The sequence below is a fragment of the Triplophysa dalaica genome, chromosome 1 (assembly GCF_015846415.1).
Source record: "Triplophysa dalaica isolate WHDGS20190420 chromosome 1, ASM1584641v1, whole genome shotgun sequence".
Classification (NCBI taxonomy): Eukaryota; Metazoa; Chordata; class Actinopteri; order Cypriniformes; family Nemacheilidae; genus Triplophysa; species Triplophysa dalaica.
The window spans coordinates 33,506,587-33,528,544 of NC_079542.1; the positions used below are offsets into that span (position 1 = coordinate 33,506,587).

General features: G+C 35.9%; 1 protein-coding gene across 1 annotated transcript; it reads right to left on the reverse strand.

Moving 5' to 3' along the window:
• Window positions 1–1,456: 1,456 nt before the first annotated feature.
• On the reverse strand, window positions 1,457–20,494 carry vax2 (ventral anterior homeobox 2). Its single transcript, XM_056739479.1, has 3 exons — window positions 19,582–20,494; window positions 16,249–16,436; window positions 1,457–4,618 (listed from the first exon to the last, which is right to left on the reverse strand). Exons 1-3 carry the CDS (start codon window positions 19,817–19,819, stop codon window positions 4,124–4,126), a joined length of 921 nt encoding a protein of 306 aa, XP_056595457.1. The 5' UTR covers window positions 19,820–20,494; the 3' UTR covers window positions 1,457–4,123.
• Window positions 20,495–21,958: the final 1,464 nt, after the last annotated feature.

The following is a 21,958-nucleotide window of genomic DNA, read 5'->3' on the forward strand; positions in this document are numbered from 1 at the left end:
ACAATAAAAAGCTTATATAAATGAATATAAAGTAAATTATCTTATAACCAAACACAGAAGTTAACTTTAGGCCAGACGTGTGCGTCTGATGAAACCCCAAGCCAAGGCGACATACTTGATGTTGCTCTCACACAAATGAAACAAAGTTTATGCAGAAGGTCGACCTAAAAATGAGTAGAAAAACTCTTCAGTCAGACTTCAATGAGCATCGTCCACTCTTGTGACATCACATTTGGCAGCCCACAAAGTTTAGTTTTTTTAATCTAATTGTAACATGTATTCCTTTGATAGAGTCATTTCTTTTCACTTTTTTTAGTGAGCAAGCATAGCGATGTAAAAAACTCACTTTCTTGATTTCCAGTATAATCATCCGAACAATATTACATGATCATTCTTAAGAAAATGTATTGATGTTTTCATTCCGGAGAAATCAAACTGAATTTTCCTTTTTTTTCCAAAAATAATTTCATTTAAAAAGCAGCTTTTTTTTACATTGTTTTTTTAAAGTTAACTATTAATTGTCACAAGACGAGATTAATGCTTTTGTTGTTTTTTAAATGAACATCTTTTTTTTAAGGAAAAACAAGACCAACCTGAATAAGAATATATTTTATTTATACAGTTTATTTTGTTTTGTGTGTTTTACAATTTATTCTATTGGATTCAATTTCTTTTTTTTTACCATTTCTTTTACTTTATACAATTTTTGTTTTTATTTTATTGTACTGGATAAGTATTCAAAAAGGAAAGTATTTAATATGACCCAAGATGTCGAAGAGAAAACTGTTGCTACCCCATTATTTCTATCAGGCCACCCATCCAGTCTTGATGCCCCCCCATTCGTCCACTCCCATGAAGATAAGACGCCAGTCATTTTAATTGGCACCCTGGAGTTGATTGTCCCGGAGCAGCACAGGAGAGAGAGAGGGAACTACACATGTGGTCCACAGTTTCCTAAAAAATAGATGTGCCGCCCCATTAGCTCGGGACAGGGCTGAAGGTTTTCATCTAGCAGAACAGGTTGATGCCTCTATTTGTCAAGTCTGTTCTTCAGAATATCAAGAGAATGCATTTTTAGCCACCAAAAGAATTATACTTAAATTGTAACAGCACAAGGACGGTCTTATACAAATCTCAACATTTCAATTAATCAAAACCCTTGCGTAAGTCATGTAATAAAAACAGCAATGTCTTGTTTTTAAAAGGCTGCAGGGATTTTGTGAATGACTGAATTATCTTCATCTGGAAAATTGTAAGAAAAACACAGGAGAGAGAGAATTACATAGACATATATTTATATGAATAAAAACACATGTACATATTTGTACAATATGTCGGCTTTTTTTAGCCCAACAATGAGAAAGGCTGTTTTGCCACAGAACACAAAGAAACTTTTCTTAAATAAGTGCAAATAGTTAATGAGACAAAGAATTGTAAAGCATTTATATTTTTTCCATTCATATTTTTCAAGATCACATAATACAACATGAAAATACTGTGCAAAGAATCATTGAATATGTACATACTGTTTAAGTGTTTTCTTTATTTGTTAGGAGCTGGTGCCACGATTTCTTTTCATTTTAGCTTCGGACACGCAAAAAAAACAGTTTATGGCTTTCTTACTCGGAATCTTTGACCAATGACCCTTTTAAAATGCAAGGAAACATGGACGTGAGAGCAAAAAAATAAAAAAATGCCACAAACAGTAAACTGACCTTAAAGTGAAATGGTTTACAATCATGTCTGTGGCAATGTCATCCCAAAACGAAATCAGACAAATTATTTAAGTTGACGATCTTAAGCACAAAGTCAACAATACATTTTTTCTCAGGTTTGCTCGTTTCACAAAAAAATGTCACAGATATATAACAGTGTTGCTTGTCCCAAACTCTACAGTCACTGAGACTGCGAGATGCTCCATTCCTACATTTTATTACAACACAGGTATGTTAAAGCAAACAACATATCAGTCTTCTTAAAAAAGAAAAACCTGTAAAGGTATGTTTGACTCTGTATCTCCAAATTTCATTAAGCTATTTGGGTTCAAATAGCTATTCAAACTGAATAACTGAATCGTAATAAAAAATAACAGTGTTGACCACCATGATGACAATATTCAGAACCAAAACCACTTCCAAGCGTTTTTCTTCATCGGAAGTCTTAATCAACGCCATTCAGAAACAATGACAGTGCTAGTTTTTAACATAATTGCTGAGTATCGATCCAGTATTAAAAAAAGTACAATGTTTTTGTTGATGTCGGATTAGGTTACAGGTGGATCTGTGGAGCTTTCAAAATGTTGTTTCAAACAGCTGACAGACTCGTACCGTCTCAACCATTTTTGATTTTGGGGCATCATTATTTCAGTCATTTCATTTGGTGATGCTGTTGTCACATGTCTACTACATAACCTAAACAAACTTTTAAAATGTTTTTCACTGCACACAAATTCACATACAATAGCTGTCCTAAATAGTTTCTGAAATATTGTCCCAAATTGTAGCATGTAGTATAAAGTGAGTATGCTTCAATTTACTGAAAATGAGAAGAATACACTACTTTTATTATTTTACGTAACAAAACAGTATGTAATTTAAGGGCATAGCATAAGTATGCAAATTAGGATGCAACATTTGACTTTCTTGCAACCAGCAAAATCTGATTCAATTTGATATGTATGGTAGCATGCGCTTGTGAGGCAGAAGACAAAGAACATAAAGTGCATCGGGGTAAAGGTACTGAAAGACCGCAGATTGAGTCGTGCAGTAATAATACAGTCATTTACGATTAGAGTTGTAAATAAGCACCATATTAACCCAACAACTTTACCAAGGACGATGCTAGTCGCCTGTCATCCTTAACTCCAATGTAAAGGTTTTTCCTAAAACAAATAGACAAAATCAAATCCTATCTGCATAGAAAGCATTTCAAATCCCAGGTAACACACAACTGATCATAGGTGTAGTTTGAATGCACTTTAAATCGCTTTAGATAAAAGCATCTGAAGAATGTTTTGAAAGAAAGCGTGTGGCTGTAATGAATGGCGCGTATAGTGTGTGTCACGAGCTGGGGACACGGATTCAATGCATGTTCAGTCATTACTTTAGCATAGAAATGTTGAAAACTGATGTTGAATGACTCCAAACGACTGGAAGTCCTCTGTCTCGGAAGTCAATGTAATGAGCCCTTTGTGTCAATTACATTGGGAAGGTCAGGTTAACTGGTGACAAACATGTTTCTGAGCCTATGAGGGCAACGTGTGCAACGTGTCCCAAACTGAATTTGCTATAAAGAGACTAAAAAGAGATATAAAGAAATTTTAAACGATTCTGGTCTTGACAAGAAATACATTTATGATATATATATTCATTAAACAGATTCATTAGATTTATATTAATTTACGGCTGGTACGTTTACACAAGCTGTCAACGGCTCTAAATGGATCAAGATTCAGTTCTTCTGAACTTTCGTATAACTGATTTGATGGTTTGTCTACCATCAACAACCTCCGGTGCGAATGAAAGAATGTCAGTGCTTTCTGTACGTGTTTACTTCTCAAGGACAAGGAAAGATAATTCTGTCGTTCTTACACTTTCATGAGGACACACACTAATATTGACCAAAAAAACTCTCCCATTTAGAGCAGCATGAACAAGCATCACAAGGTTAATCAAACAGAACATTTACATCATATTTTTCGTCCAATTTCAGGGTTTTTTAAACACCCATTCGAGTAACTTAAATAAAAAACAGTAACATCGATTTTTCCGATGAATATGCTTTCTGCGCCACACTTCAAAATGGAAGGAAACAGTGTAGTTGTGTGAACGAGACTTCCCAAGTACACTAGATGGAGTGATTCTAAATTACAAGGCTTCATCCTTCGTCTTTCATAAAGCTCCACACAAAAGATGGAGTCTAACTGGCCGTTTCCACACATTTGGTTGTAGGCACTAGCGCAAGGACAGGACGAATCCGATTAAAAAAATGAAGACTTGTCAACGTCTTTCAATCTCTGTTTGTTGGAGCCTTCGCAAACTAGCGCTCTATCCAACAACAACTGGCTGATCACGGCACAGGTGAGAGCCCTGAGACAGGCAGATGGCGACGGGAGGGAACGCTTTTAGGAAACCGTCTTCTTGCCACCTAGCTCCCCATCTTTTCGCTCTATCCTTGTGTAGGGCTCAAACGCTGATGACCCGCACCCATATCCGGAAGGCAGTTCGTGATGGGCACCACCCAAAAGAGGCATGGTAAAGCAAAGCGAGGGAGGTGGTATCCCCAGCCGCGGTGAAGGTGGAGTGCCCCCCAACGAGGACAGTGACAGTCCAAATGTCCCACCGCCGCCTGACATGGCACCGGGCGGTGTGGTGGTGAGACTCACACCGGAGGAAGTGGACACTGACGGGCTTCCGAGGAGAGAGCCATTGCCTGGGTGCGGGTGTGCCAACAATGGATTTTGTGGAGGTGCCGGGACGGACAGGAGTCGCCCTTGCTCCAGGAGACGCAGAATGTTGCACGTAGCGAGCGATTCAGAGGTGGACGACGTCCGCTTGTCCATGTCCTTGGTCTGGTCCTTCTTCTGTTTGGTGCGGCGATTTTGAAACCATACTTTCACCTGTGGAACAACATTGAAATATGTAAGTGAAACCAAACTTACTGCAACAATTCCATAAAAAGAAGTCTATGCCCTAAAGGTTAGTCATTGGTGTCCATTAATGTACCCTGGCAAGCACCACAAAGACAGTCAACCTTTACAATCACAGGTCATCATAAGCGAATCATGCTCAGAAATAAAACGCTGCAGACCTCGGGTTAAAAAGTTCACTGAACTCTGCATGTCCTCGTCCTCCATGTTTAATTGATACAGAGCTACTTTAATGCATGTTCCGAGGGTTGACGCCGGGTCGAAATCAAGATCCACTCATAAACAGAGAGAAAGTTAGGCCTATGAAAAATTCATCTCATCCTGACCGGAGTTTTACCTGTCACCTGCTGCTACGCCCAACCCTGGGGACCACAAGGAAGGCCAGCGACCGAGACCCATTTACAACTGTGTGCATGCACGCAAATGCATCAACACATCGTAAGGTCCCAAAAAGTACATTCACGCTCATTTTCTCACTTTTAATGTTTATAGCTTGAAACACGGCATGATTGAGGTTCAGTCTCACTCGGGCGACCAACCATGGTCATCAAGCGAAGCACTTAACACTTGTCTGATCCAAGAACACCTTTGTCACTTTTTTCAAAATCAACGATTTTTCTGACTTGTGTTCTGTATGTCCATTATATGGCAAATGCTTCAAACACCAGGACATATTATTTCTCTCTTTTTGTTTAAGAATGATAGTGGAGGGTTAACGTGAATTAACATTAACAGTTGATTTTTCTTTCTATAATAGGGTAGATTTATGTAGAGGCACTGCTAGGTATTCTGGGCCCAGTCTATGGCGCTCTGAACACCCTTGGTCAGTCCACGATCGTGTTTACCACATTGTTTTAAGGTCCAATCGGCACAGAACCCCCGCAGAGGCCCCCAAAAGCGGGTGGGACCTTAGAATTGTCCTAACCATCATCCCCCTTACATCGCCCCTGTATTTGTGTGACAAAAAAGTCCCTGCCTTGTATACACTTATGTATTGGTTCAAAACAAAAGCGACCTTATGTTGTGCTCATGCCATGTCGGAATAACAAAAATTATGAGATTCTGACTTGTAAAGAGTATTTGTGTGCTTGTCGTAATAACGCAAAGTCTGAATTTTTTAAAAAGCTCTGACTTGGAAAACAGAAAAGTCATGCGAAAACGTTCAAACTGGCAACAACTTACAAATGTAAAATGCAGTTAAATAGTTTTTTTTTTAATTCATAGAATGTCTTTTGTCAATTTAGACTAATGTTTAAAAAAAGTTGTCAATGAAACATAATTCTTGATAATGAGGTCCAAGTGGAACATCACGGGTTGTCATCTTGTTATTACACTAAGGGTGCAAACTTGTCAACAAAATGTTGTAACTTTGCTATTCCTTAAGAAACAACATGGCACGTGCCACAATATGACCAGGAATGTTTGTTTTGTAAACAGGGTCTTCAGCCTTCATGTGTCAGAACAGCGTTTCAGTGCTTCTACTAATGAATATGAACAAAGTGTCCAAACATTATTCTCAAGGCTTAACCATGAGGTCTTTATTGTTAACATTTAATGTGAACATCCGTGACAATTCTATCCCACAATAAACAACAGATTTTTCTTTTATAAACTCCAAAAATACTTCAAAACCATTACAAACCCAGCAAGTCTCTTATATATGAACAGGAGCCTAACCAAACACCAGTTTATCAAGCTGATGTCTGTAACAGTTTGAGCTTTTAAGTCTTTTCAGAGAATACATTTAAAAAGTGGGTGAAAATATGGGACTTGAGGAGAGAAAGGCGACCACAAATCTGCTCCATTGTACATCTACACTATTGGAATGAAATCCCTGTTAATAAGATCGAGGGTTCATAGCTGGGGCACAGATTACTAAACACAGGATCTGCATGACCTGGATTTGCTCCCTCGCCCACGGCATCTCAATCCACTCCACTTTCAGCATACTCCACTAAACATACTATAAACCAACACTACTCTTCACTAGAGAGCAGAATATCCTCTTATATTAAAACTTGTCAGATATCGGTCTCTCAACGAAATCGGGAAATGACTTGAACACTGCCCTAACAAACCACCAACTCACTAAAGAACTCACTAACTTCTCAACAGAAAGAAAAAGTGAAAGAGAGAGAGAAAAAGAGATTGCTCTTGTTGTCTCAGTTTGTTTGGGTGTAATGCTGTATACAAAATGTAATGTGACGTAAAGACAACAGCAATGTAATGTTTTATCATGCCACACAACAACCACAGCCGGAAAATCTTCATAATTTTTTAAAGCAGCGTCACTATTGTCATAATATTGTTAAATCTGGATAAGTAAAACTGAACATTACCATTGATGTGCCATTTGTATGGACTATTTTGACGACATGCATAAATAAAAATATCTGAATATAACAGAATCCCAACCTGATCTAACGGGAATGCGTAGCTATTTTACGAGGTGGCTTATTCGTTTGCATACATCCGTTGGGAATTGTACAAAAACGTCAGATTACTGGAAAAAGCAATACTAAAGCCCCACCCCTACCTCCAACCCAAACCTCAAGTCCCTGACACGAAACCAAATCGTACTAAAATGTGCGAAAAATGTGTGAAGCACTACAGAGAATGAGAGAGGATTAAAATGTTGTCACGTTTTGGCTTCTTTACTGAAAGAGATAACATATTTACAAAACACATTGTGTAGAGTAGTTTGTCTGTTTAGGGCTTCTGTGGAAACAACATGGCGACATGTCAACAACATTCTATGTAAGGGGACCGGTACTGTATGTAGATAAAAGTATATCATTCCAAGGTAAGAAAAACATATTACTTCGTTATTTAAGGTTATACACATAGTTTTGGATATCAAATTGCATTTCTGTCAATAGATCCTCCCACAAAAACTACACACTGGACCTTTAAGTACTGTTAACACTGAAACAAAAACATGAACACCACACATGGGTTAACCAGTTACCATTGATTTTAATTTAATCATTTAAAAAGGTATTTTTTCATAATACTTTAAATTGACAAATATTTCCTGAAAAAAACTGTGAATTTGGGCATCCAAGGTTTCTGAAGGACAGTGACGATATATTTACTGTATATAATAAAACCACAGTAACCACAAATTTTCTGTAATCTTATTATAGTAACCATAGCTTAACTCTTTTGGTATTAAACGATACCATGTTTAAACTGTTAATATAAAGGTTAATCAATCAGCCAAAAACCCTAATTACTACATTTTAATATAATATAACTATTTTTACTGTACTTTTACCATATTTCTTAAGGAAAATAGGTCCCTTGTGGTATCTCACAGTTCACTAAATAACTCCATGCTATACTTAAGCATTAAATTGTGACTATTTAACAACTTGAAGATAGTGAAGTCATCTCATGGTCTGGCGTTTCAGTAGCTCTTTAAATATTATCTTCCTGCACTTTCTGCATAAGCGCCATCTGTGCATGGCATTCCACTACATTAAAACATGCGACTAATGGTCACTAAACTCTAATCTTTTACGCAGGTAAAACCTCTATGGAGGCACATGCTGATCTTTCTGACACTTTCATTGACCTCATCCACAAGCCAAACTGTCCTTAAACTGCCCTGTTGATCCCACACATGTGATAATAACTTGAAAAACAATGAAGGTTATCTGGCAACAACACAGTGACCTCCTCCTCCTCTTTAAAGAGCTTGTGCCTCAATCTCATGCATCTTTACAGGAGGATTTTTCATTTAGCCGATGCCTGAGTCGATGTCTTTACAAACTCTCTCGGCACATATGTCGTGACATATGGTTTGTATATGTAACATATAGTTACTGATTTCACATGTAAAATTAAGCGTCGACCCATTATCACATTTGTGCATTTTTTGTAAAAAATATCCATAAAACCTCAACATTTTCATATTGCAAATTAAAAAAAACGTTTTATTTCTAAATGTCTCCGGGGTCTCACACATTTAGAAATTGGCATGAGATTAAGTCCAATACATTTTTGACCCAGTGATGATTAGGTTTGGGGGGCGGGGTTAGGGGGGAGCTTTAGTTATGCTTTTTGCCAAAAATTGTGAGAATTAGCCACCTTACAAAATAGTTACACATACGTTACGAAAATAGTTAGAAAACATTGGCCCTTTAATTTGTCTTTGTTGTTGATGTCAGTTTGTGGTTGATGTGTGTTTGATGTCACCCAAACCAGTGGAGATGGAACCTATTGTTTCCTTCTTTATAAGACACTTTCTTTAAAATCATAGTAGATATCAAAGATTTTAATTCGAAGTCATTTTAATTTTTACATCCACGCATGACATAAACCATCATGACAGTTCAGAATATTCCTGAAGATCATTTAAATTCTACTCTTCATCAGTCTATCCGAATGTTTTGTCGAAACACATGCCCGCGCAGGGTTCATCCAGGGGTCAAAAACCCAGTCTTACCGCATGGTTGGTAGATGCGGCTCTATAATCCTCCTTACGGCAAAAGCACTCAGACTATTATTAGTTCCCATCCTACAGCTCTAGTGCGTGGCTCATGTGCATATGTGATCAGGCAATTAATACTTAGGAAAAAAATATCACAGTTCTCCTTGACAAGCCAATGCATCATCATTTGAGATAAAGTTGTACGCTAAAGTTCATTACTACATTAAGAAGTTCTTCAACTCCGTGTTTACTGGATTTACCCATCACTTCTCTAAAAACAGCTACATCGTATTTATGATTGTGTTGATCTCCGTTCCTGAAAATAGTCATTGAGTCAAGTTTTGAATTTGATTCAGTATTTATGTCTATAATTTGTACATCTGTGTTTATCAGATAAAATATTTAATTTCACTGTTGAACACAGAAAACAATTATGTTAATTTTATAGCCAATAATATGTCACAAAATATCTAATAAACCATTACTGTAACAACGCCCATATAAAGCCTTTATTAGTTAAGTTAATAAAAGAAAGTGTTTTCATCGTAGCACTAAAACAAAGTGGATATTACTGCGAAATATCTGCCGTTCAGTCACACTATTATTACAACCTCACATTAATCTGTTTTCACCTTCAGACTGACTGAAGTCTCTGTATTTGTTAAACTGTGTTTTTGAGGTTCTTTGTTTCCAGTCATCATCTAATGTCACGTGTCTGATCCAGACGTTACATGACTTAATGTCTAGCTGCAGTAAAGAACAATGCACAACAAAAGCAACAGTTAGGTCATAAGCGCTGTCTGTCTATCCATTAGGGTCAAAAGTTTAGTTTGACTTATTCTTTTTTCACATTTTAAAAGAACGGCAAAGTCCTCAATAAAATAACACAAATGGAACTATATAAACTTTTTTGTGACTAAATAAAGCAAAATATAAAAACTATACTGTAAACGTCGGTTCCATCTAATTTGTTTTTTTATTTGATCTCATCCAGATAAGTTAAGCACATTCAACTTATTAAGTTACACAAACACAATAAGTTGAAATGGCACTTTAATTCTACCTAAAAACCTAACTGGGCAAAGAATGATTGACAGTATATTTTGCATCTTTGACATGCGCTTTGCCTGGAACTAATAAATATATATGTTTTTCAAGATCTCACACTGTAAAAACTATTCTGAGCATTTTGATTTATCTATTCAGTCAAAGTCATTTATTTCAAAATGTCTAAAGTTTTACCTTTGAAAAGAAAGTAATTGAAATGTTGGCATCCTAACGGTTTTAGTAATTCCAAGCATGCGTCTTCAGAGGGACATTTGACCTTAACGTTTCACAATATACGTCTAACACAACATTATAAACAATAGTTCAACCGCCGGTAGCCAGACTACATGTACAGTTACAAACATAAACTTTCTACAGTTTTGACATAGTCATGCGGCTATCTCGTAGATGAACCGAAAGAAACCACGGAATGGCACAATGTGTTAAATATGACAACGGTGTCAGGACCACACACACACACACACAAATCACATGTCAATGCAAACTATTCACACATGCTCAAATTCGGTTTACACAATAAATTTAATCTATACATTAATTGATTTTTAATGATTAATCAAATGCTTCATTCTATGCTATTTTAGTCCTTACAAGCTTAAACCCAAGTCAAGGTGTCTGCATTCATTACTCACTAAAAAGAAACCAGGTTGGCAAATACTGATAATTGTCCATTCTTTAACAGTCTGAATGTGATTTAAACTCATTGAGGCAAAAGCATTTATTGACAAGCTTCAACCGCTTTGTCCTTGAGCGAGAGAAAGTTAATTAAGAAAACTACAGGATTTACTTAATATCTTTTGTAAATTTGCAGATGTTTTGCACATCATTTTTGAAGGTTATTTTTAGTGTCAAGTTTTTGCACATAGCTTTTTTAGGTCAAATTTACTTTGTAAATTTGCGCAAAATGTGCACACAGATTTACACAGAAAAAGTAGATCCCCGAAAAAAACCTGTGGCCTATATTTCCCAAAACAAATCTGATGCGGTCTACAACTCGCTGCATAAAGACTTTTTACACCCTGATAAAACATAATCTAGCTCGGCTGCCTTTCATCACTAGCTCTTTGTTTAAGTGAACCCTGCGTTCTACTTCACTGCTTGGAGGTCAGTGTGATGGAAAAGACTCATTGTGTTTAACTGCGGCCCTGACGACAGACACGTTGAGGTGAACGCGGCTAGTGAAAAACCTCTTACGTTCATCAACATATAAACCCCTATTTAAAGCGCTTTACTTCTTTTATTGTGCTTAGAAAACCTGTGCAAGTGGAGTTCATGCATATTTATATGAAAGATAAATTCAGTGACTGGACTGAAAAGAGGTTAAAAGTGTAAGTATAGCTCTGGATAAAGGCCACAGAGTGAAGACTCAGTGTGTTGACAACATATCAGGTTGGTACGGCATAAACCGTATGTGCTCGATGACGTCAGGTGAAGTTTGGCTACCCTGCTCTGTTACAGTGGAAAGGGGAGCCACCTGCTGGGGCAACCCATATTTTAATGGAAACAAATAGGCATTGTTTTTGTTCATTAACGCTTGACTAAGGTGAGTCCAAAGTCAAAGAGACAAAGGAACAGTTTAATCATCGCAAACACCTTTAAAATATTCAGGTCATTCGAGTCATTTACATTCATATGCATGTTATGTTCCCTCATTCAGATTTCAAGGTGCAGTAAAGTCCCTAAAAGAAATGCTTTTCATGGTACAGTCATGGTATCAGATGTAATTGAAATATATAGGCTATTCATATACCACATTTACATGGTTTTCCAAACTACCTCGAATACTGTGATGCTTCCTAAAACCATGCAGACGCAAAACAAATAAACGGATGGATGATTACATTGACATTGCACAAGTTATTATTTTTTTTTTACTGGGGTTGGGGGGATTGTTGAGATTGGGGGCTACAAAAGTAACAAGTGTATTAGGTTTAAAACATGTTTGAACATGGTTTAAATTTGAACATTCTATAGACGATAAATTCTCTTTAAAATTACGATTATAGACGAAATTATAGACGAATAATGCTCTCGACAGCGTAGTTTAAGGCGAACCATCATCTTTTAAATGTGAGATCAAGTAATGCCTCTTCACAGATCTCACAGCTCTTTCTCACAATACCCTTCCTGTATCACATAAGAGGTCGAAAATAAACAGTTTCGTTCCAAAATCATAAAACGTTAGTTCCAAGCATGCAAGACATCGCCAAATATATTAACCATGAAGAAAAACTATACACCCAGAGTTTATATTGCACAAATATAATGAAATGCATGTCAATGGTTTTAATTTCTGCACATTGTGTCAACAACAACTTCACACATTTGATCCCTAGTAAAACTCTCTTTATATTATATTATATATTATAAAATAAATACATTTGATAAAGAGTTATTTTTAATAAAGCTACTTTTATCATTTGTTTACATAGGGGTATTTCATTGCTATTGGTGCCAATAAGCGTTTGAACAATATGGCCCCTTTTAAGCAACTCAAACGCAATTCAAAAAAATATTAGGCTTCCTTCTACAAAACAACGCGTGCATGATCCAGACTAAAAACGAACTCATTCACACGAACTTCATAACTGCTTTACGATGTTGGACAAGTGCATGAGAGTGCATTCTTTATTTGCAGCTACATTTTAAATTGTGTAAATAGAGAGAAAAATGTGTTGGATTAAAGTAAAATAATAATTTAGTGCTCCAACTCGGGTCTTTATTGTACGTTTATCATAGTGGACAGTTGTGCGTCGCAAGTATTTTACAAGCTTCAATGAATATGCATGAGCATTAGCAATCCGGGTTATACATGTAAATTTTAAAAGCAATTTCATCAAGATGAAAATGGAAACATACTTTGTGCTATATAACACGATTGATAGAATGCCTGAATTAACACATTTGGGCATTTTTGTTTCACTGTTTACAACGTCTGTTCAAGAAGAAAATACATTTAAGGAAACGAATTATAGATGTTTTGTAATTAATATTACGTTCTAATTTTTTTTTAATCTTTGAAAATATAATTAAAGCTTAATAGACCCTATGTCGCAAATAAATATGGAAAAATGTGAGTTTTGAATCAAATCAAAGGATTTTGTCTATTAATTATTTACATTTACGCATTTGGCACACGCTTTTATCCAAAGCGACTTACAGTGCATTATCCTATACATTTGTTTCTAAGTATGTGCAATCCCCTGGGATCCAACACACGACCTTGGCATTGTAAGCGCCATGCTCTTACCACTGAGCTTTTAGGTTACTATATTTTATTATTATATTATTTTTAATGGTATTTAAAATCTCTGATAAAGAGTTGTGAAATACCTTGTTAGTGTTCAATAACAGTTTAATGACTTATGCAAAATAACCAGAGGCAAAAAACCTATAAGTCATTTGCACAGAGTTTCTAAACGTGGTTGCCAGGTATAGACCTCTTCGGATGACATAAACAACGCTGGTTCTAATAATTGATTATGCATGAACAATTTAAATTTAAAACCAATAAAAATCAAGCCGGAAGTTTCTCTGCTCGTTACATCCTTCTAAGTGGTCTATGCTTCCCAAAAAAGGAAAACATAGTAACTATGCCAGCACTAAACAAAATACGAGCGTTCGTTATTTTTCCAATGATTAGGTCTATAAACAGATAATTAAATGATTTTAAGATTGCACGGGAAACCTAGGGCAGTAACAGAAAAAAAGAAGGCTATAAATAAGAAAAAAAACGTCAATAATAACGGTACGAATTATCACATGTTTCTGTATCTTAATAATATCCTCAATAAAAAAGCCCTATTGTTCTATTGTTTGGAAAAGCTACTCAGGAAATGAAACATTGCCCCTAGATTTTTCCTTGGGTTTCTCTAGAAATGTCCAGCCGACGACTAAAAAAAGTAAATAACAATAATAATAATAATAATAATGAGTGGGAATAATTAAATAATTTAACAAAAACATTGTACAAAATTTACGGTTGTCAACAATGCAAGCTTTTCCGTGTTTTTTTTTTGTTTACTCAAAATAACTAATTTACTTAATATAAGACTACAAAAACGTTTTTTTGCTGGATCAAAATGATTAAAATAGTAACTTAATTTAACAAATTCGTAACTATTTTAATTAATTTAATGAATTAATGGTTTCAAAATCACTACTAGGTTTCAAAATCACTGCTAGGTTTTGACTTTTAATCATAACTTATCAAAACTTTACTAGGCTATAATATTAATTACTTTATTATCTTTCTCAATTATCTTCTTAACAAACTGAAAATCACGTTCTTTGAGATGTAAAATGACAAGGCTTCTGCGTATTCATTTGGTATTTTCTACATCAATGCTGAACTCAGCATGGCACCCCTAGTGTTGTATACCATTCCTCCAAGAGAAACTTAAATTACGGCTAATGACAATTGGTGGATTAAAACGCATCCATGCATAATTTTACACGTAAAACTAATATATATATATATATATATATATATATATTTATTTATATACACACACACACACATATATTTTGTTTTTAAAACAAACCAATCAATCAGGTGCCTAAATAGGAACACAAACACTTGTAGATCATAAATGGCTCTATGAGGCTATTTTAAATCCCCCACTTTTAAAACCATTTTCTAAACTCTTGAATTGCGTAAATTGAATGAGGTCAGTTTATCTGTTCAGGTGATGATCCACAATAAAATAAATATGGTATCCCCCATCTGTTTTCCAACGCACCGTTCTGTTGGGAAGAGCCCACTTTCTAACGAAATGACATTGCTTTGACATTACAAAATCATTTAAGGCAATAGAAAATGTATTGAACAAATTTTGAGATTTGAGAAATGGGTGTTTATCATTTTGCCTGTCCACCCTAATTTTGTACATTGAAAGGTCATTTATAAGATAAATATGGGCTTACATTCTTCTCTCTGTAAGATATTCTGTATTTCAGAGACATTTCTACATGAAACTACATCTGAATGATAAGCAATTGATCAAAGATGTTAACAAATTGCGACCACAACTTGAAGTAACCAACTGACCGTCCATGAATGACATGACCCTGATGTCCGGGTCTTTATTTCATCACGTCATGATAAAGGAAATCCCCGCCTATAACGCCCACTGTGTGAATACTAATTATGAGTATTGTGTCCATAACAATGCAGGCTGACATGCAACATTTGCTGACAAAAGCTGGCGAAATCTCACGCATGATTGGACGTCAATGCATTCGTTATATTTTTGCCACTTTGCTACACCAACTTGACTGTAATCTGTTGCCATTCCTTCTGCCAAAAACACACATTATTATTTTATTTATCTGTCTTTTCAGCTCGATTCAAATGGACAAATCTCGAAATAAACTAGGACATCTTTGGGAGTTTAAACAGAAATATTTATATTGCATTGACTTCTTCGATGTCTTTAGCGGTCAAGTAAAATCATGTATGTTGCGTCTTTCTTTTTCATGAACAGCACGTAAAATATTTACAAAGAGCACAATCACGCGTTTCTGTGAAAAATAAACAAATAAGGACCATTTGATAAACGCAAATTTATGCTAATTCAGTACTACAGACAGCATCTCGAGCCGATATAGAGCCGATCTGTATATTATTGCTACAGATACACCAACACATAGAAAAAAAGGCCTAAACAAAACACCCCGCACCCAGCGCCAATACGACAATTCAACAGAGACAAATGTAAGTAAAATCGATAACACGCAAATTATATGATGTTTGAAAGAAATTAACAATGAACCATCCTAAATAATCAGATAACAAAAAAAAACACGTTAGGCTACATAGTAAAAGGACTCACTAAAGGTTTTGGTCGGGGTTTGACTTTTTTACATTCACTGAAAGTTTATCGCACTAAAGTCTTTTTGTAGGTTTTACAGACTATCAAAACGTAAAGAGATTCTTCTTTAAGGAAGCTTTGACTGAAAGGTTTTATTGAGGACCAAAATTGCTTCTTCAACTACGTATCTTTCTTTATAAGAGAGTATTAGTGACTAATATGCATATCAAATATATTTAAATAAAAACATTGTTTTACTAAAAATAAATTGAACGAAATGATACCTGAGTTTCTGAGAGGTTCAGCTGTCTGGCGAGCTCAGTGCGCTCGCGCCCTACCACGTACTGACAGCGCTGGAACTCGAGCTCGAGACGATACAGCTGCTCCGCAGTGAAGGAGGTGCGCGTGCGCTTCGGCCGGTCGAGGTCCAGACCTTTGGGCAAAACAATCTCCCGAATAGTGCCCTTGGCGTCTGTTTACGACACACAAAAGAACAAATAAGTAACTTTTCTGCTGAATTATAATGCTCTCGCTTTCAGCATGCAGCTTAGTTGGGGCAAGAAAACCCTTTATTTGATATTGGTTTTTAATATCTATATATATATATTATATCTATATCTATATCTATATATCTATATATCTATATATCTATATATCTATATATCTATAGATATATAGATATATAGATATATTGAAGCATGCTCTGACTGCATTATTCTTCTTTTTTTCCTATAAGTTTTGTCAGTTTAACAACAAGTCTAATAGAAACACTTAACCTGATCAGTCTGTCGATCTTTTTTTTTGTGCAATAACAACCACCTGGGTGTGACAACGCAGACTGCTTTATATGTTGTTCCTTTGTAAAAAGCAAAAACTTTTAGCAATGTAAAATGGGTCACTTAAGCTTCAATATTGTGTTTTGCAGTAATAATATTACATCGTGTTCAATACAACAAACATTTCAATTCTACAAAGAAAGAGATTGTGGGTGCATTGGATAAAATCATAATAATTACCTTCATGTTTATCCACGTAGACCAAAAAAATAATTATATTTGTCGACAATTAGAGTAGATGATTAGTTTCATTCAACATGAAACATTTGTAATTTAAATATTTTTTTTTTGTTAAAAATCCTATTTGATATTTGCCCAGACCAAATGATCATGTAAACCCGCCATATAATGTCGTGAATATTAAACTTGATATAAAAAAATACTTTGTAAAATGCTTTGCTAACTTAAATTCAATCCCATACAAGAATGTTGTCCTATATGTGTTTGTCCATGCTATATGTTCAGCAGACTTGCAGAATGAAATAACGTCTATTTAGGTTGGTCATTTTAAGGGCTGCCTCCAAAACTGAGAATTCCCTTTTTTTATATTCACAAAAATTAAGATCATGTATAAACTAACATAAATACCATTTGTTAATCATTTATTTGAAAAAAAAAATATTTCAGCCAAGCCATCCATAAGATGAACACGCTCACCATAACCTATGCACATCCTTTTTATTGGTTATTAAGGTAAGCAAACATTAGTCATACAAACTGTAGCAGCATTACAATGTACAGTTAAAAATGACTGAAAATTAAATGTACATAATATACATGCCATACTTGTTAAGTTCAAGACAAATATTACACCTAAGTCGATCGTTTTTTTCCCCTTTTCACAACTGCTGATAAACGATATCAAGCACAGTAATATTAGAATGAGTTTAAATGGCTAAGTTTGTCTAAATGAAGTGGTGCAGTATTCAAATTTTTGATGTCGTTGGTCATAGCTCCACCTATCTAGGTGTCTGCCTGACAACCCAAATTCAGTAATATATCGGTTGATTTACGTGTAATATTGCATTGCCTTTACTGGTATTTATAAATATGATGCACTAGTGTGTATATGGCGGTATCTTTATCGATCGATTTTTTTGCCGTTTTAAATCGACGGTATAGCCCATCGGCCCATAACACAGACTTGCTGACCCTTCACTGACCTCGGCTGCTCACGAGGGATCCGACGGATTCAATCGACAGCTTTAAAAACAAATAGTGACACCGGGGATTGTGGGTTTAGCCGATCCACGCCAAAACCTCTCAAAGCCCAAATTACAGCCTCTATTAATATTTGCTTTGTGTCGATGTGCGTGAATCTAGATAGGCCTATCATCTTGTATGCCGTTTCCTCAGTCAAATCTGCCACATTTTAAGTACATATACGCATGATAAAGGCAAAAGAGGATGAAGATTGAATCCTACATGTTGCTCTTATACAATTTGTTTCAGCCTTTGGCAGTTTTGTTCATACTTTAATGTCATTTCTTTTGGTTGGGTAAATGTGTATGAATTTCATTAAATAACTGAAAATGTATGTGGAAAGTTATATAGGTGTATACAAACAGTTTGGTTCCAAAATAAGAGAATGTTCTCATGTTTTGCTGGTGTGTTAGATGTATTTTTGTTATTATGGCTTAGATCGGAACAAACAAACTGCAGTTTGATTTATATTCATTTGAATGCACAATAAAAAAAGCATGATTTTAGATGTTCTTATTTTGGAACCAAATTATTCATATGTAAACCATGTTATAATAATGACACCAAGTCCACTGTTAATACACAGAGCAATATTAGAATGATAGGGTATGCTCTCTAAATCTATTTAGTCTTTCTTCAAGAACACAACAGAAAAACATAATAAACGCTACCTTAATCATTCGGGAGGTTAACAAAAAAGCTACATTTTGTTACTCATCTTCATTCGATGGTCTTCAGGTGAAAGTCACTAAACATTATCTAAAATTCCGTTTTCATATTTTTATTTATTACCATTAACTTCATATTATTTGGATTTGCATTGGTTTTTATTAACATTGACTTCCGTTTATTTTTTTTGTGAACCGTTTTTAGCTAATGCAAATTCGTTTTAAGAAAAAATAAAAACTGTATTCTATAAATAACACCTTCTGTACAATAGAAACGTCTACAATACAGACCTTATAACAAATATTTAGATATTGCATTGTATTGAATTTCAAAGAACGTGGGCTTCTTTAAAGAGAAACGTAGCTTTGATGTTTCCTTACACCTAATAATACACACACACACAAATATACTGTAGGCTAAATATTCCAACCAACTGCTAAACACTCTGATGGCTTAAAGCCAGTAGTTTGTATGATATTATATGCATAATCCCTTACAGATATTTAAAAAAAACTGAGCGCATTTAAATAATTTCCCCAATTCTTTACGTTTAGGATCTTGGAAATTTATTTTCAAATAATTGTGTGTTTTTAGCACATTATGGGCATTTTTTATTATATTATGGGCATTTTTTTCAAGAAAGTGTTGTGGCCTTTAAATATAATTTTGGCATCAGATTCTTTATGAATGTTTTGATAAAATATGTGGAATTCTAATATGTAGCTAATAATATTTATATAGCCTTTTTAATCATAATAATCACAGGAATAACAACGAACAGTAATAATGTATGCCATTATTTCCCCCCTTAACATATTTACTCTTTTTAAAGAGAAATGGCCACGTTAAATAGCAGTAAACATTTTTTTCAAGTAAAACATTGAATATTCTCAACTGACTATCACTCACCTCTGACAAGAATCCTTCGACAGTAGTCCGGATCGACTCCTAAAAGTTTATCGTGTCCATCCTCGCTGGATGAAGTCGGTGTGGACGCCGATGTGCCCGGAGTGTCGCTAGAAATCTGAACAGGTGATCGGTTACCAACATCGGTCCGGCTTTTAGAGTCTCTGCCTCGATCATCGGATCCACATTGGTTTCGATCCTCGGCGATTCCATCGCCCATACTCGTGGTTTGATCAAACATATAATTATATTCAGCTAAGTTTTGGTGAGCTTTTATACGTTTACGAACGTAAATTCTGTCTCCTATAAAAATCGGGAACTACTCCCAAAAACAGGATAAAATACAATCCAGCCACAGAGTCCAACGACCGAACCGAGTTGATGCCAAAGTATTTGAGTACGATTCGACATCCATACAAGTGCAGAGATATCTATTGGCTAGAGAAGGAAAGGAGGTTCAGGTTGAAGGGGCCCTATGGGCGAATGGAAGGACCCTCATCAGCTATAGTATCGTCCTCAAACCAAAATGCATTCTGCATATATGCACCAGGCTTTAGGATCTATGACCGAGGCACTGGGAGGCGCTTCACTGCTTAACCACGTATAAATAATTCCACAACAAACCGCGAGCACCGAGCACAGGCAGCTTTCCCTTTTTATCGCATCACTTCTGTAGTAAATGTACTCGTTGACTGCTCGCTTTCTCGTCGTTGCTCTGGGCTGCCGAGCTGTAGCAAAATATTTGCAGACGCCTAAAATTGAAATTTTCTGCTGGATCAGAGGGTTAAATCAAAAATACGCTATTATCAAAAGATGATAAATAAGTTTGCCATTTTCGTCGCAAATCAACAAGCCGCAGTGTCTGTTTTAGCCGTCAAGTGAGTGTATTTTTTCCAAAGTAGGCTATACGTTTTGTTTTTAAATTGTCTGACGGCATTGGCGTCACTTCCGGGTTGTAAGTCTTCCGTTGATTGGCCAACAGAGACGGCTGGGAGCACGAGGGAGTTTAAACGCTATAGCGGTCAGATGAATCTCAGACAGATTCTGACGAAGTTTGCTTCTGGAATTATTTCGACACGTCATTATGCTTAAGCAGAAGAATGAATTCAACAGCGAATATCATTGTTTAAGTTAAGTAGGCCTGCAGCTTTATTATTTCGCCTCTTTCTTAGGCGTAAATGCAAATCTTTGTTTATTTATGGGAAATCCTTTATTTAGTTTTTTTTTATACTTTAAAATGCATTCGCCCGATTAGTATACGTTATTGCTGCGACATTTTGCTGTAAAATCAAGTTGCTAAAAACATTTTTTATAGGGTCGGTACAGAGCAGATAAAGGAAAAGATGAAGCTCGTTTAAAATGTGTCGTCATTACGTTTGTTGAAAGAATGACAAGCTTATATGCCAAGAGTAGCCCATCTTCCTGACTTTATAAGATTTAATGTAATAAACTGACCCTTATGGAAAATAACCACGGCTTTCATCAAAACCTATGTGTTAAATAACATGGGTTGCCTGTAGTATAACCTTGGTTAGAGTAATCAACGCACCAAAACACGATTACACACTTTTACCACAAAAAAGGGGAATATAATAAACATGGTGTCGTTTATTGGGGTCACAATATAATTCCCATGATGGTTTGGAGGTGTGTCCAAACTTTCGACTCGTTGTGTGTTTGTAGCCATTTACCATCATTGAGTTGTTGCCATAACACACCGCAACAGCATCACAGTCTTTTATCACTGTGCGCAATGACATAATTGCGGTTTTCAGGGGCGTTAATAATCATTCATGTCTCGTTATTGAATTCAGCTGCTCAGCACAGACTAAACAGTGCACGTGATGAATGGAGCTGTCACTCACTTTTTATAACCACAGTATACTATCAAGAGATGTTTCGTTGTCTTCAGTGCTCTCTCTCTCAATCAGCCCATTCCACCAACATTTTCCAAATAAAACAAAAACATCCCAAAAGTACACAACGTTCCCTAAAAAACAGAGAACGTTTTCTCGAGGATGTGAATCCTCTCTACTCCACTTCGGCTGCTGTTCTATTTCGCCTCCCACAGGGCTCCAGCCTGAGGGCAAAGGGCCAGGGGCTCAAGCCACAGAGCCACCTCGTGAACATGTTCCGGTTCCCGTCGCTCCGGGAGTTTCACGGGAGAAATAACTGAAATACGGGAGTTTCACGGGAGATATAACAAAACTGGAGGGTGGCGGGAGATGGGTGTGAAAAACGGTAATATCGACAGGTATGATGCACACCTGTATGCTTTTTTGTAAGGTATATTTCTTAAAATGACTTAAAAATGCTTATTTAAGACCTAGTCCTGGTTTAATTAATCCCAGCCCGGGAAACCGCCCCATAGAAGATTTTA